Source organism: Tachypleus tridentatus, chromosome 13 (genome assembly GCF_004210375.1).
Source record: "Tachypleus tridentatus isolate NWPU-2018 chromosome 13, ASM421037v1, whole genome shotgun sequence".
In the NCBI taxonomy this organism is placed as follows: domain Eukaryota; kingdom Metazoa; phylum Arthropoda; class Merostomata; order Xiphosura; family Limulidae; genus Tachypleus; species Tachypleus tridentatus.
This window is the reverse complement of record NC_134837.1, coordinates 227,216,313-227,234,737: the sequence shown is the minus strand read 5'-3', so window position 1 is coordinate 227,234,737 and position 18,425 is coordinate 227,216,313. Positions and strand designations below refer to the sequence as shown.

Below are 18,425 nucleotides of genomic sequence, written 5' to 3'. Positions count from 1 at the left end.
AGGCCTGTGATGGGTTTATTGCACCGAACTTTTACATGTTCGATGGTAATTCCTGTTTGCTGAATATAAAAATGATACTCATTTTTCCCGATCACGTACAGATTCTTTCACAAAATGCCATGTGTACGTTTACATAAATGAATTATTCTCACTGAAAGTTGGATCACATATGTTGAACTTGAAATGTTGTCAACCATTGGCTATGGATTTCTCCAGACCAAACGTGTCGTACGTGTTGTCTTATCGATAGTTCTAGAACTCAAACATAATAAACAAAAAAGGTTCATTGTGGTAAACGAAATAACAATTTGATTTAAATAATTTTTTTTATTATTCTGGCTTGAAAAAAATCATTGCGTGATAAAAAGAAAAATTAACGTTATTTTCAAACTCTGCGTAGTTGAATTCTGGAAATTCTGTTATTAAAACTAAAGTTTAAATTCCCAGATTGGTGTTATTTGAAACACGAACACGCTCTTCAAGAATCAAACTACTGACTATGGTTCAGCATACGATTCTGGGTGGTTCAGATTTTCTTCACTTTCACGAACATACGATACATGAAGAAAAATAAATAAATGAATGAATATGTTATGGATATAAAAATGATATGACAAGTGACCTTTGGATGTCCAGGAATCCACAAAACAAGTGAACATAAATACTAAGTTGGTAGTGAACTTTAGCGGGAGCTACAGGAGGATCTTTTCAAGAAAAATAAAAGACAGCAACAGGTGGGATGTAAGTGTTAACAGCGAAAACATATGATGAAGTTTCAATAGCAGAAGGTTAACTTAAATAAGAGTTAGCTATACTGACCCTAATTTCAAATGAAGAAATAAAGATGCCAACTTTTATAGATAAGTTCTATAGCGTAGTACAGCTGTAAGTGTTTTTATATCATGTCAAATAGTGTAGTAAGATAACGAAATAACACAATTCGTTGGTGGCGCCGAAAGTTGAAGACTAACAAGAGGTTTCGTGTTGACATTTGTGTGGCCAACATGATCTTGTTGGGTTTGTAACTGTGGTTTGAGAAGGGGTTACTCTCAACATTTAATTTTTCTTAAATATATTTCAAATAAGAGTTTTAGCTTAGTTGTAAACAAGTATCGTATATACAGACTTGAAGTTGGTAAAACTTTAGAATAAATTTTATATTTAGATATAATTTTAAATAACCAAGCAGTTTTGATAATCAGGCTTACCTACATGAGGGTAGCGGATACTCACTAATAAACTCATTAATGGTGACTTTAGACAGGATAGTAAGAAGAAAAAATTAGAGAAAAGTGTGTAACACATTCTGGGCTTCAGTTGGATGACAGTTCGAAAGAGTAACCTGTTCCTTTGCTCAAACCTTGTAACATATAACTATGATCACCTAGGGTCGAAGTCTTAACATAGCGATCCTCAACGTCACAGACTAAAAGTACACAATGTAAGAACTTGAATTGCAGTAATGATTTCTTGTTCCACTCAGGAAACATCCTCGGACAGATGGATTTAGCAAAAAGTAAAAAGTCAATGGTGAACAGGAGACGGCTAAGTGTGGAAACTTAGTTTGGTCCCTCAATAATGGTAAAAATAATTCTGAATAGAACTGTTACAAGTGTTAGATAAAGAGATTAAATTAGTTTTGAAGAAAGTATAAGCAGTTTAAAACCGACGACCTGAGAGCAAAAAATGCCTAGAGTGAATCGACAAAAATTAAAATGCAAATTTAAACAGATGAAATAATATAAGATTAATATAAAACGAAAAGTAAATCTTCAATGAGTAATAAAAATAAAATAAACTGAAAGTCTTTAAAAATAGCAATATTTTAGTTGATCATAAAACAAGAGATATTCGGTTTTGAAATATCAAATAAAACTTGTTTGTTTTGTTTGTTTTGTTTGTTTTTTGAATTTCGTGCAAAGCTACTCGAGTGCGAAATGCGCTAGCCGTCCCTAATTTAGCAGTGTAAGACTAGTCATCACCATCCACCGCCAACTCTTGGGCTACTCTTTTATCAACGAATAGTGATATTGACCGTCATATTATAACGCCTCCACGGCTGAAAGGGCGACCATGTTTGGTGCGACTGAGATTCGAACCCGCGACCCTCAGATTACGAGTCGAACGCCTTAACACGCTTGGCCATGCCGGGCCTCAGATAGAACTTTCATTTGGTAAACACCTCACGGAAACAGCAGCTTCATTTCCTCATAGGTTAGGGTTACGCATTATTGTTTAATCAAACATGTTGACTAATGTTTTCTATGATTTATTAACCTGGAACATTGTAAAGTTCTAAACTTTTCTTGTTCTGGTAATTAACCACTCACCTTCTACATAATTACATACCATCATAGAACTGCTTTATTAGTGGATGACAAATTGTACTGTTTTTTATGTATCATCCATAAGTGTTAAATTATTCGCTTAATAACTTGAAACAATAGGACTAGTACCGTAGAGTTGCGAAAGTAAAATATTTTCAACACTGCTATTTTTCATTCAAAATTCTTAAGACAAGAGAAAATATGCATGCATTACCTAATGACTTTGAAATTAATGTATTTTTTCAACGTAACCATATAATGCCATATCTTGCATGACATTACCACACATTCCACATAACAACGCCATATTATGCCAGATCTTGCAGGACATTACCACACATTCTACATAACGACGCCATGTTATGCCAGATCTTGCAGGACATTACCACACATTCTACATAACGATGCCATGTTATGTCAGATCTTGCAGGACATTACCACACATTCTACATAACAACGTCATGTTATGCCAGATCTTGCAGGACATTACCACACATTCTACATAACAACGCCATGTGATGCCAGATCTTGCAGGACAGTACCACATTATTCAATGTATTTAGTAAATATTGGAGTGTACAATAAATTTTAATAATAGTAATAAATGATTTTGTATCACCAAGTTTGTTATTTTACGTCTTTAAATTGACGCTCAAGATTCAACTTTACAGTATTTTCAGGAGCATTCCACTAAAACACAAACAGCAGCTGACAATACAAAGCTTCATTTGGCCTAGATGGTAAATTCGTGTCGAATCTATAACGTGCATTTGGCATGGATGAAAACCTTCTAATAGTTGCTTTCCAGAATTATATGGTTTATGAAAAGATCATAAACCGAAAATGCTATAGTCCCAGCATATGGTAGTGTCACTAATAGTTTGTCTTGCTTAAAAGTATAATTTTAGTGTCGTTACTAAATTACGTTTCAGTACACTTGAAAAATACACAAGACTTGCTATTGCGAATCAAGAGTGTATTTTACAAAGTGAAGAGCACAATAATACTGTTTTCATCGGACACTGTAGATCTCTACTCATCTATATAGACAAAAGACGGCATAAACGCAGTGTGTGCCTTCATATCGAATTACATTAAATTTTTGAAGATGTACAAACTGATAATGGACAATGTCAGAGAAACTTTTAATTTCATTCATAAAACAGATGGATAGTTTCGTTTTAATTGATTTATGGTTATACGTTTATTTTAATACCTACTTGTGTTTCAGTTTGATGCATGTGACATAAATTGTTGGATGTGAATTGCGCAAGTTTCGCCCGTTCTCTAAATTTGTAGAAGATTCTCGAGAGCAAGAATCAACAGTACATAGTTTGCGTGTTTTCGAACATTGTTGAAAGTTCGAGAATTTCGCGTGATTGATGTATAAAACCGACGCGCCGAGAGACAGTCATTATTATTGGTCAGCAATTGTCAGTATACTATAAGCTTCGGAAGATGCAACTGTACGTAACGCTTATTAATCGAAAAACTATCAAATTTGACAAGGAACGTTTATAGATTTCAAACATTACTAATCGTGGAACTTCAGTGAATTAACTTTGGACGTTAGTATTTCTGCGAGGGTATTAGATATATTTCTCGGTAAAAAAGTCAGCTTTAAGGGTGTGAGAACAGCCAAGAAAAGACAGCGCTAGCTTAAAGGAGTTGCAACAGTATCAACTCAGGATTAATTTCCTCGTCGTAGACCTGTACTGTCAACAAAATACTCAGTTTTAGACCAGACGGAAGACTCAGTGTAGATTGTGAGTTTGTAAAATTCTTGTATATAAATCACATTTTGTAATAACTGTTATTATAAATTGCATTATTATTTATATATTAAAATATATTGGTGTTAAGAAGGAAAATTGTGTGTATCGAACTTGTTGGCAAATATAAAGTTGATATATATTAACATTTATTTAACTTCTAAATTCAGATTCAAATTCCGGCTGTTTGAAATCGTAATACATAACGTAATAAATCGGATACCCGTCGAGATAAATTATGATGCCTAACGTAACAAACTATGTCTCTAACTGAAGGGTGTCGCAATGTATAGTTGTTATTTATGAATGCTTTTAAAAGGAGTATTCTTTAAAAGTGGCATTAAGATATCAACCCTAGTTCTTAACTCTGACTTAGAAATGTCGTAGATGTGTTTAGATTATGGAAAAAATACTTTTGTTAAAATGTTTAGACTATCTAAGTTCTATAGAAGGTCTTAACAACTAATTCATTTTAATCATTCAACTTACAAGAGGAGTTTAAAGATTTCTTGAAATTATCTCGATGACCAGAAAGTAGTTATAAAAGCTATTTTTCTTAAACTCAACTTTCATCATCAAAATGCTTCCAAAAATGGCATTTATTGGAGAATTAAAAGACATTGACCACAATTGTAGTGAACAAAACACTACACACTCTGATCTAATATAATTATTTTTGAGTATCCAAAACCCAGTATTTTTACATCTGTCAAATGTTCATAGATTATAATAGGCACAAATTAATATCAAACTTCTAACACGCAAGAACACAGATAAATAAAGAAAAGCACACTGTTTCTCAAGGTACTACAGAAAAGATTACTTTCACTGTATCTCAAATTGATGAATATATCTCGCAAAATACAAAAATTATAATCAAGAAATCTGAACTGCTGTTTAACAGTGTAGAACAACCCAGTCAAACCGTCAAAATCAAACTTTCAAAATCTCAACACACTACTCTGAATGTAATAAAACAAAATATTTTACAAAAATGTGTTTGCAGTATAAAGATAGTTCACTTCATTCCAACGCATTTTACTACCCTTCAAGTAACATCTGCCATCACACAGAATTTAAATAGGAGAAAATACTGGCTCTGTTTTTAAACAACAACAGGAGAGAAGTGCATTACATATCATATTTAAACTAATCATAGTGTTAAGATGCCAACAACGGCTCTAATATGATATATATATGTGGCGTGTTTAGACTATGAAAATATGGTTCTTACTCCTGTAATCAAATCTTTAGATCTTATAAATTCCATAAAACCTACCATCCAGTTTATTCTAGATTATTGTAAACGGTAGCATCATGAGATGTCAGACCTTATAAGACAATACCACACATTCTACATGATGGTATAATATGATGCTAGATCTTGCATGAGAGTATCACATATTCTAGACGATGACACCACATGACAAGAGAAGTGTAGAGTGCGGATGCTTTATACTTATATGAGAACACCATATAACACAAACTCTTTCATGGCAGTTCCACTTGATACCATTAACTCATATATAATTTTTGTGTCTACGACCTAACTATTATTCATTGTAGTTTATACAGTTATGAGACTTCCTTTTGATACAAGTATACTGTGACCAAAATTAACTTATAGGCGATAAATGGGTTTGTACCTTTCAACATAACAATAATATGTTTCAATCTTTTCTTCATAATTTTTATAAGGTTTTACCGTTTGTGAATCTTTAGGAATGTACAATTGTGACCTGGTTAAGTCTAGAAGTTTATTCAGCGTACGAAGGATTTTTACGAGGTGAAAATTAGCACACTACTAAATGCTCGTACAGTGACCACTAAAAAGAACAGACAATATTCAACTGTGATCATGGAAACTTGGGAGATTGCGGTGATTGGAAGGCTGAGTGTGACACTAATTTGGGAAAAATCTAGGAAATTCAGGAAGAGCAGAAAAGAGGACGAAAGCAAAACTTGCGGGTGGAAGACAGTTTTACTGAGTCTGAAAGTTTAATTAAATTTGAGAAAAAATAATAGCTTGTTACGTGCTTTAAGTTTATGCTTTGTGTATTTCAAATAAATATGAGATTATATAGCCTCATGTCCTGAACAACACAAGCACATCTTAGCGACTGATGACTATGTGACATCTTCTGTACATATATGTCGTTAAATAGTAGCGGCGTATGAATATATCACTACACATAAAACTAGGCGCCGAACTATGAACTCAGAAAGAGCATCAAACACTAGATTCCCTAAACACATCTTAATGCTGATATTGGTTACATTTGATAATGTGTGTCTTATCAGAAATTTCGAATTGAAAGGCTCCCCAGTGGCTCAGCGGTAGTCTGACTTACAACACTAAAAACCGGGTTCCGATACCCGTGGTGGGCAGAGCACAGATAACCCATTGAGTAGCTTTGTGCTTAACTAAAAACAACAACATCGAATTGAAAATGAACTGTGTGCACCCGTGAAGAACGCACGTTGTAGATTTGGTTAATATTTGCTTTTTAAACCAATAGAAATATTGTACTTACAGATACTGTTTGTGTTTAGTTGACAGCTCCTGCATAAGTTGTGAGGTGAAACACTGAGTGTCGAATTAAAAAAGAAAGATGACACATTTGAAGTTATAAGACGTTTATTACTAGTACCACATGATGACATACACTGTATATAACGGTACCACACTTTCTACATGACAATATCTCATATTGTACATAATGAGACCATATTATGCCAGATGTTGCATTATAGTATCATATAATGTACGCAACGGCATCACCTGATGCACAAATTTGTTCAACAGTACCACGTAATGTCTAAATTTTCAATGTACTAATAATAGTTATTACAATCAAACATTGATTTCAAAAACATTCATTCATTTTATTTAATCACACACGAACTGTCAGAAGATACGTATTTTTTGTGACTGAAACTTTAATAAAAATGGATGGTTCATTTGACTAATCAAATAAATATATCATTATTCCATTATTCTGACTGGAAATTTAGTTTATCACTTATGAGTGTGTACTTCATGCCAGTTTTTACCCCAGATACTTTTAAAGTTTAAACAAAAGTCAGTATTAGTACTGAGAAAACCAAAGTTTTCTCTTTTTAAAAACAACTAAAATGTTATTTTATTTAAAATTATAAATCGACGAAAGTTACTAATAAAGGTTAAGATATGAAAACAAAATTAAATACATGTAAAGGAGAAAAATGAAGATAAAAACAATAATATAAGAAAACATAAAAACGGACAAAGGGGGTTTCAATAAACTAAAAGGGTTAGAGATTTTCTAGCCCCAATGGTCTCAGTTGTAAGTTAGGATTTACATCGCTAAATTCAGGGGTTCGATACCTCTCGGTTAATAGCGATCATCAGGCTCATTGTGTAGTTATGTGTCAGAACAATAAAAACATTTGTTGTACTATAATAAAACGTGTAACCTCGCAGCACAACATAATAATGATGTAGAATTATATACACTTACTTGACATGGTTAACATCTATGAAGACTAGGAGTAGAAAGAAAATATTATGAAAGTGAAAATCATGTTAGACAAAATACGTTTTCTATGTATACAGTTCATAAATAGCTAACATATGACAAGACACATAGAAGTAACTTATTATTTTCATACATACACAAATAATTTGTTTGTTTAATACTGAAGAAAACGACAACTTTTGAATATTAATAAAAGCTGTAATTCTACTTCCCGAGGCTGTTGAATGTGGAATGTCGGATTTTCATGTGTAAATTTGAAAATCGATTTTTAGTGGTGAAAGATAAACAATATTATAAATTTGTCAGAATAATATAGTATGTTGTCTGGTTCATTTCAAGCACGTTTTATTTTTCTTATTTTAGAAACTAAATCATTTATATTGATTTTTGTCACTATGAATAAAACTGATATTAGTGTAATTTTCTTTTACGAGTTCAAGCTTGGTCACATTGCTTTGACAGCTGCTCGTAAAATCAATCATATATTTGATGATGGCGCAGCTAATGCGCACACTACAGCGTTGGTTCAGGAGATTTCGCTCTGGTGACACAAGCCTTGAAAATGAGTTTCGAGGCCGCCATCAGACATCCATTAATGAGGAAGAACTGAAGGCTTTAGTTGAACCAGATACCTGCCAAACCATGAGAGAACATATCGACAACTTTAGTGTTTATTATTCAACAGTTTTCCGGCATTTTGAAGTAATTGGTAAGGCAAAAGAGGTCGATAAATGGGTATCCCTTGAATTGAGTGAAAACCATCTAACATGACGAGTTGAAATTTGTTTCTCACTTCTGCAACCAAAACGATCTCTTTATCCAAACAATTGTCATCGGTGATGAAAGATTAATTCTCTACAACAATCGATGATGATCTGTACAGTGTGGCTTGACTATGAAGAAGCACCTAAATATATGCCAAAACCAGCTCTTAACCCTAAGAAGCTTATGGTCAGTGTTTGGTGGTCATCAGCAGGTGTGATCCATTATTTGTTCTTAGACTGAGGAGAAACGATCACAGCAGAGAAATATTGTTGTGAACTCGAAATTATGCGAAAACACCCAGCAATAGTCAATCACAGTAGACACAAATTGCTTTATGACGTTACTGTCCAAAAACTAAACGAACATCATTGTGAAAATTTACTTTATCCACCATATTCACCAGATTTTTCCCTACAGAATATCCTTTTTTTAAACATTTGGATATTTTTAATGAGAAAAAAAACGTTTCGTGATGACAATGTATCTCAGTACGGCTGGTATGGGTATTAACACTTTTTACTTTTTCGACAGTTATTTTCTTAACCTAAATATGACCTAAGAAGGTCGAAACGTTGTTCTTTGCTATATTTTTGAAGAAAACGTTTGCAAATTAAAGGTTTGAGCTTGTTTTGAATTTCGCGCAAAGCTACACGAGGGCTATCTGCGCTAGCCGTTTTTAATTTAGCAGTGTAAGACTAGAGGGAAAGCAACTAGTCATCACCACCCACCGCCAACTCTTGGGCTATTTTTTAACAACGAATAGTGGGATTGACCGTCATATTATAACGTCCCCACGCCTGAAAGAGCGAGAATGTTTGGTGTGACAGGGATTTGAGTCCGCGACCTTCAGATTTCAAGTCGAGTGTCTTAACCACCTGGCCATGCCGGCCCAAACTAAAGGTTAACTGACAGTGCTTTCGAAAATTTCGTTGTATCAAAGAATGCCCAGTTCTTTAATGATGACATTTATAAACTTACAATTTGTTGGCATAAGTGTATAGAGACTAAAGGAGCTTATTTTAATTAAATAAATTGAACAACAAAAATATTTATTGTATCACATTTTCCTTTAAAAATCCGACATTTCATACGCAACACCTTGACAGTTAGTTTTTGATCATAAAATGTGGTGAGTCTTAAAAGTAAGAATATAGTAATGAGAAACTATAACAAGATCTGACTTACTAAATGCTTGATCACGCTATATTTCCGTCATTCTTTCTCTGTACGCATTTAATTTTTATTCAATTCAGACATAACACACACCAGATATCCATTTGATAAAACTGTACAAAGTGTTGATTTTGGAAATCATAAAGAAGGTCAATCACTGGATTCTTTAACCTGTTCAGTGCCGTAGACGAGGTAACTTGTCCAAGCCGATCAGTAACACAATGCCACGGACGAGTTAATTCGTTCTCAATAAAACCTAACCTTAACGCTAGATGTCAGCACCATACATGCATTTGACCTGTTTACAAAGTGTTTCACTTTCGATCAAAATGGCGTCACGAGAAAAGTTACAAATTGAAGAAGAATTAGAGTTGTATTGTAGTAGCTGAAATACTTGGCAGTCAACAGGTTAAAAACGCGAGTTTAAAATCGTATGACATGAAATTAAGTGTAATTTATTTTGGGATAATGTTTTAAGCATTCCTACGAGACAACGGTTTGAAAAAATTAATTCTTTGACCGTTGTTTCGTTAAAACATCATTATATATATATATATGTATATAGTATTGTAATTATTTTCATAAGATTTTGATAATTTTTTCAAAGTTGTGTTTGTTTAATATATATTTACTGTTAAACCTCAACATAAATCAGAGCGTGCATTTATAGATACAGTGCTACACATTAATAATGACGTTTATTATACTAAGGAAGATATGAATCTCGTAAAATAAATGGTTTGTAGAACAAAGCTTTATTTCTGAGAGATTTACACTCATTGATTGGCAAGAAGAAAATATGTTTTTGGCAACATATCTTAAGGCTTAGAACACTTCTCAGTAGTTGAGGTATCGTGTCTCTAAACCTCAATTTTTAAACTATATCACTATTACCAGTAAACGAGTATAGTATTGGATTATTCGCAGCATATATTTACAAATGTAGTTAAGGTATATTTAAAACCATAAAAGCTATTTTGGCATTTTTGAGAAAATTATTTATCCCTGTTTTATGCCTAAACCTGTATGAAGTGACCCACAAGGTCATATTGCTAATACCTTTCGATTATGAGAGTGATGTATCTGTTGTTTTAATTTTTTAATGGCCTAATGAACGATGTATTAATTTAAATATGGTTTTGCTCTTCAGAGGGACCAGACTGCATTTTAATCAGGTTATTTTAAGTTTTTAAGTTAATAATGTAATTTTGAGTATAGAAGAAGACTACTAATAAATAGTAATTATTATTATTAACTAAGTGAAAATGTAGTTCAGTATCATAATCCACTCAAAATTACACTTTGAGAATTCATGGTAAGTTCTAATTAATAATGACTTGTCACAAATAATTGCACTCAATTTCATTTATATTTCTATGAAAAACGTAGTCGACATTGAATTATACAGATGATAAAGATTCAAATGCTGATACATATAAATTTAAACTTGTAAAACACGTAAAGCGTATAACACTCTCACACCTCTGAAAATCTACAACATGTCAAGACTTGATTCCTCTATGCTGATGTATCTACACCTTATCGATAACTTGCAGGCATTCTCTTCTGACCTTGGAAGACACAGAAGGATGTCTTTCTTCAGTGCTAAAGCGCCGAGACCCTGAAGTGATTGAAGATTTGCTGCTGTAACAGTGATCATTCTGAAACCAAAAGAAAAACTTAAAGAGAAAGATTGTCCTGTCATTGGTAAGCTTAGATAGCTGATCATTTGAAGCTTAGAACTGATAAACAGAATTCGGTAAAATCGTTCTCTTTAAAGTGTAAGTTATAAAGTAAACAAGATTTATATCAAAGTGTGGAGTTAAGTTAATATTCTTTTGGAATTTTATTAAACAGTCGTTTTGATTGTGCCTTGAATTAATACAATATTCATAGAATGTAATAAAATGAAATATTTCATCAGTTACTTCAGTTTTGAAGACAATAAAGCATTTTGATAAACTTTAATTTATATATCGTCACAACATTAATGTTAATTTATAACAAATATTAACTAAAACACCTTGCATGAGATCTGAAGATAGAAAATTATAAATATTTGATACCAAAGACTAAACAACTTGATGCGCAAAGTTTATTGCATAACAGAAGAGAAATATGTATATGCTTAACAAAGTAATAAGGTATGCACAATATATGTGTAGTGATAAACTGTACTCGTTCATGCCATATAATGAAACAAAGTATACATTTTCAAATATATTATTGTTCATAGCATCCATAGCAAGAATTTTCCATGTTACACTGTAGGTCAATAAGTACTTTAATGCCATAATATAACTCGAGAAATCATCAATAGCATAAAAAAGTTCCATATTATAAGAAGCATCGTACCAATTTGGCACGCTATAAAACATCTTAAAAGAGCAACAAAATCATAATTGTCATATTGATCAACGGATGTTATATACTGTAGATACATCATGAGCATTGCTACCTTCTAGTATCTTAAATAGTACATAATAGCTATTTAAGGTTAACATTTGTCAAGATCGGACGCTAAATCTACAAAACAAACACGATTTACTATAAAGATAAATTACGCTCCATTATAGCTGATTTATTGTTCTATACCACATCCAAAGCAAATAATCCACAGGACCTCGTGTGGTGTTGTTGGCCTTTCTGTTGGCATTGTCAAAGATACAATAAATTCAAACAAATCATCCAGTAGCCAACTATATTCGGTTGGATCAAGGTCAGAGAGATCTTGCTTAAAAGTGTCTTCTATAAACGTGTCTGAAATTAAAAAGCTTCACATGTTTTAGAAACACATCTGATCATCTGATGTTGAGGACAGGGTTTAACTTTAGATAAGATGTAAAATTCTTCTTAGATGTCTTCTTTGATGTACACCAGACAACATTTGTTTATTGGGTGTGAAACCATAGCATGAAGATACAAGTGCTGTTATGTCTTTTAAAATAACATACATGTTGCCGAGATTTGGTGTAGTGTTTCCTTCCCTTCAGAAATGAATTGACGACTGTAGCTCTACTGGTACCCCCACATGTAAACTGTTGTGTCACATCTGCACATCTGGAGAGAAAAACCAAGAGTGGTAAAACTGTATGAATGCGTTTTCTGCAGCTATTCATTCCACATATATTCACAATCGTTCATCGTTAGAGGGTATTTGAGATTGCTTTCTTATGTTAAACTATTAGGTTGTCCAGAAATAAATGTCATGTTTGAACTGCAAAGTTTGGAAAAGTATAAATCAGTGTTGTAAAACATGCTTTAATCAGAGTAAACACAATTTTGCCAACGTGTAATGATTCTCTTTATGCCCCTGCTGTAGAAATCAGAGTTTCTGTGGTCAATGAGTTCCCTGAAAGCTTTTTATGCACCTGCCTGGGTTTGAAAGAGTTAATTGTTCACAAAGTTGTCAAAGTGCTTGAAAAAATTGAAAATCTGTAGAGAAAAGGTCTGGGGAATAAGGTGGACGAGGCAGAGTCTCGATTCCTAATTCGTTCAATTTTTGAAGCGTCATCCTTGACAGATCTCTTAACGCTGATTTGGTTGATCTTCAGTCAGCTCATGTGGAACCCACTTTTTCGTCTCTCCAATCGCACTCAGATGGTTGGTAATGCTTGATTTGCTTGTACCTAACTTTTCTGCAAGCTCACGTATTGTTGTGTGAGGATCTGTCTCAGCTGCTTCCCTTAATGTGTTTTTATCCAAGGATGGCTTCCTTCCTCAACCTTCGTGGTCTTCAAGACTTTCATCTCCATGCCAAAACGTTGGGAACCAACGCTAAACTGTACGTTCAGTAACAGATCCGTGGTCGAAAGCCTGGTTGATGTTTGAAGTCGTAGAGGAAAATCAGACGACAATCCTTTTTATCTATGCTGCCTTGGGGGTTGTGAAACCTACTCTGAGTAGAGTTAAAACAGCAGACACCTTCTAAGCGACAAACGTTGGATTGAACCAACCAACCAACGATAAGTTACTCAATATTCAGACATTTTTTTCTGGGAAACCTAATATATGAAAAGAACGACGTTAATATCATCAGATATTACAGTATTAAATGAATCTCTCACTGGCAACGCTCACAATACATGGCGCAGTAACAACAATGCTCTCTCTCTGTATTGACGTCCATTAGTGATTTCTGTTTTATAATGTATCAGATTGGTATCATGTTTCTTGTGGTATGGAAACGTTTGTCATATTGATGGTTATCTAGTATTATAAGATATCATTTAGGTATTTATTGGGTTACAGTATGATAAGAAAAACTGTTGCTTTGAATGTCGCCTGATTTTGTTCAGAGCAAATGTATATGTGAAAAATTATATTTTCTATATTTTGACAGCGTATGCATGACTAAAATTTGTCACTTCACATACGTTATGCATACTATATTATTTTGAATGAACATGTCTTTGGCTTCTGTAGCTGATCACATCCATCCAACTGTTACTCTACAGTTAATGTGAAGCATATAGGTTCAATAATTTCTCAGTGATAAACGAGTAGCTAAAATACGGTTTTAGTTATAAATAATATTTCACTTTGATGTAAAATTGATGCTCATAGATACTATTAATGTAAGCTTAAAAGCTTTTATAAACTGATATATTGCCATTTTACAGTTTTGGTTGTCATTTTGGATTACATCTTGAATATTTCAACACACTCAAGAAGTTGAAAAGCATACTCAAATTATGTAAAAAAAAAACATTAAGAAATTCTACACATACGCCAAAACAAGGATCTTGTCAAAATCTGTATTTCGCAATTAAACTATTTTAAACGTATATTTATTCAGATTACAGTTTGTTATTTTGATTCTTACGTGACACTGTAGAACATATTGACATAATTTTATGGTTTTAGTTTTATAAAAGCCATACAAATTAAATGAGACTAATTTTAAATTGGTGTCTTATAGCAATGATATCAATATAACCTAAGGGCCTATAGTACCTCTGAGTAGACAGCTAACATGATATGTTTGGGACTTCTCGAACGTAATAGGGAAGATGCAGTGATTCCAGAGTTATCAACGTTCGTACCGAATGACCAGGATGACTGACAATTGTGTAGAAACCTTGAAAGACGTTGCTTGAACGTTTTCGTCGTCAATGTGTACAGAATAGGGTTAAGAGCAGAATTGACAGGCAGAAGAAATACAGCTACCCAAGCATAAAGATTTTTATCTATTTGTACTCCTGTAACGATAAAAACACCAAAAACAACGAAATATATCAAAAATTGTTTTGTTTCTTTTAAATAAGATTTCAAGTGACTACAGAACTATTTTTCATCTAGAATATATATATATGTACACAAGTGTAATAGAAAAATTAAATTTTATAAAGACAAGTAGGGATCGAAAGTTTTAATGTTAAAAAAAACATTGAAATTAGAAAGTAAAAACTACAAAACTAAGTTATTTAATCTTTTGTTTATCCCTACTTTTGAAACACAGTGTAGTTATATTATCCTGAGCAAAGGTAGGGGAAAATTGTTTGAAATCTTAAGTACTCAGTATTTGTAATTTTGACTTTCTTCTTTCAATACTTTTGGTAGAATTAAAGCTTTTTATATTACTATAGCTAGCTAGGTTATATATATATATCAATTCTTATTTGTGTTTATAAAAGTTAAGATCATTTATTATGCTCGTTTTTTTCTTTTTTATTGTGTGCCAACAATACCAAGCAGGGGGCGCGGGGATACACGGTTCGATATTATTTACGACTCATCAGGATCTCCATCAATCTATTCTCAAACCTAGTGATATGCACATCGTCCGTGTTATATATATATATATATATTAGTATCCTTTTCAGCACAAGAAAGTAAATCACTGGGACCCCAGACGGAAGAGTTCTATGAAAGTAATTTCGAGCGTTTTATAATTACGTGATGGCATATATTGGGTCCCTTTGTTACGTTAGCACATTTTATATTAAAGTTATCAAATTCCTCTATTTTATTTTAAAGCTTCTTAAGCTATAATATCATACTTGTTTATTTTCATTTAAAATTCTACAACGAGTAATGACTAAGATTCCTACTGGTTGCACCATCAGAAGCAAACTGAAGAGACCTAGCACTATATTGCTAATTTTTAATTTCTCAACATGAAACAGCTTTGTAATTTATTTACGTACTTGAAAACTTTGTTTTGTTTTGTTAACTCTTTTATTCGTGTAGTCTCTCAATCAATATTTAAATATGCTAAATTATTCAATATTAAAATACTGTACGCTTAAACTTAAGTAAACAATTAGAAATTATTCTCTTAGAATGTAAATTTAAATTTAACCTCAAACCTGAAGAATCAGTATATTGTAATATTAGTTAACCTAATGTATTTGTGATAAAATAAAGAACACGATTAGGTGTACTTAATGTTGACAAATAAAGAACACGAGTAGGTGTACTTAATGTTGACAAATAAAGAACACGAGTAGGTGTACTTAATGTTGACAAATAAAGAACACGAGTAGGTGTACTTAATGTTGACAAATAAAGAACAATAGCAGGTGTACTTAATGTTGACAAATAAAGAACAATAGTAGGTGTACTTAATGTTGACAAATAAAGAACAATAGTAGGTGTACTTAATGTTGACAAATAAAGAACAATAGTAGGTGTTCTTAATGTTGACAAATAAAGAACAATAGTAGGTGTTCTTAATGTTGACAAATAAAGAACAATAGTAGGTGTACTTAATGTTGACAAATAAAGAACAATAGTAGGTGTACTTAATGTTGACAAATAAAGAACAATAGTAGGTGTACTTAATGTTGACAAATAAAGAACAATAGTAGGTGTACTTAATGTTGACAAATAAAGAACAGTAGTAGGTATGCTTAATGTTGTCAAACAATGAACTTAATATATTTATCTTGATTTAAACGGCTGTTTGCTAATCGTATTCAAACAAAATAAAAAGAATTAAATTAAAAGTCTAAAGCTTTTCATAGACTTTTATGGCAAGAATGCACGCAAAGTTAACAACAAAATAAACTTACATGTTTGAAATAATTAGTTATAATATGACGTTATATAACATCTGTAACTTTAAAAACAACATATTTATCGCTAAACAAGCACTTATAGGTGAAAGAGAAAAAAATTGCAATATTTATTTTTTTTATTATCTTCTTACCTGCTAGGGCAACGAGTTTAATGACAACAACGGGAATCCAACATACAAAATCTGTGCCTATGATAAACGCAAACCGCTTGGCTATTGTTTTGTCTTGCTGCTGTTGAGTAGAACGCAATCCAATTTTAGAGGCAGAGATGGTGAAAAACATTGTGACGTAAGCGTATGCGATGAAGACAAAGGCCATTGTGTTGAGTCCACAAAAGAGAAATGTAGAGTACTCCCAAGCCTGAGAAAAAGGTTTGTGAATATGTAGCGGCAAACAGACTCCATTGTTTCCATAGAATTCAAGGCCGTAGTAGGGGATATTAAATAAAGGTAAAGCTGACATCAGTACAGCCACAGACCACACAACGAACATACATGAAGCAGCTGATTTAAGTGTACGACGATTTTCAACTACTGAAACAGGATACAAGATAGAAATGTATCGATCTGTGGTGATAATGGTCAAAATTAGGACTGATGCCTCGCTGCTAAGGGTGCTTAGAAAGCCACAAATGTTGCATTTCCAACTGTGTCGCCATTGCGCATCAAACCTGATGTAATGTCCACGGTATTTGAAATCATGTCCAGCGATGATAAATAAGTACACAGCCATTAAAAAGTCTGCAAAAGACAAATTCACGATATAAAAAGAATGGGCTCGGTTTTCTTCACGTAACAATGCTCGACATATCAAAACAAAAATGTTTCCAAAGCAAGCTAAGAAAGCCATCATCCAAACGGACACACGGAGAATAACGTTGTCAAGGAGGTGGGCTACACTGCTGATGCCGTCACCTTGTGGTTTGCACACTCGTACCTTTACAGCGAATGAACACATGTAGAATTCGTCAAAATAACTGGAAGATAGAGAACCTCTTCAAAGTATATACATAAAAATACTCAAGTTACAAGCCAAAAAGATTTAACAATTAAAATGATATTTGATGTGACCATAATGAAACTTTCCCGTTTTATTCATTTCAAGATGAAACATTATTTTAAAACATTTCAGACTATGGACTAAAAATCGGTCTGAAAAACTAGCATTTTATTTGTTGTCTTTAACTTTTATTAAAAAAGATTGATACACTAAAACATAAAAGTAAAGAAAAACGTAAAAAGACGAAAATGTAGCCATGGCTGATATTAGTCTTTCAAAAACAATCCAAATAAAATAGTAGAGATGGCATTTGCATCATCCATATATAATAGCACAGGATAAAACTCAACTGTGATTGAATAGTTATATATATATATATTTCTATAGGTTCATTCTTCTCTGTGCTATTGCGCAGAGATGATGCAAATATCATTCTTACTATCTTGTTTACATTATTTTCGAAGGATTGTTACGAGCTATTTTTACATTTATTTCCTTTTTTGAAGAATTTTCTTTATTTGTTTGCTTCTATTTTAATGTAGTGTTTCAAAAGACTTGGGAAAGTTGTGTTTATGACCGAGTTTTAAATGCAATGAGGTCACTGACGTGGAAATGTTGTGTTTATGATCAAGTTTTAAATACATTGAGGTTACTGACGTGAGAATGTTGTGTTTATGACCAAGTTTTAAATACAATGAAGTTACTGACGTGGGAATGTTGTGTTTATGACCAAGTTTTAAATATATTGAGGTTACGACTATAATATTTATTATTAGCTCATAACTCTTGTTTCACCATTAGGCTTTCTTTTAAAAGGAACACAATATTTATATGAGAAAAATAGCTTCA

The 18,425-nt window shown here is 32.7% G+C and overlaps 1 protein-coding gene across 1 annotated transcript in view; it reads right to left on the bottom strand.

Moving 5' to 3' along the window:
* Positions 1-10,272: 10,272 nt before the first annotated feature.
* Positions 10,273-18,425, bottom strand: part of LOC143236475 (uncharacterized) — a 53,134-nt gene continuing 44,981 nt past the window's right edge. Inside the window, exons 18-20 of the mRNA XM_076474760.1 lie at positions 16,709-17,553; positions 14,512-14,756; positions 10,273-11,216 (exon numbers count right to left, since the gene is read on the bottom strand). Coding sequence (XP_076330875.1) covers positions 11,088-11,216; positions 14,512-14,756; positions 16,709-17,553 — 1,219 coding nt within the window. The 3' untranslated portion in view covers positions 10,273-11,087. The remainder of the gene's footprint in view (positions 11,217-14,511; positions 14,757-16,708; positions 17,554-18,425) is intronic.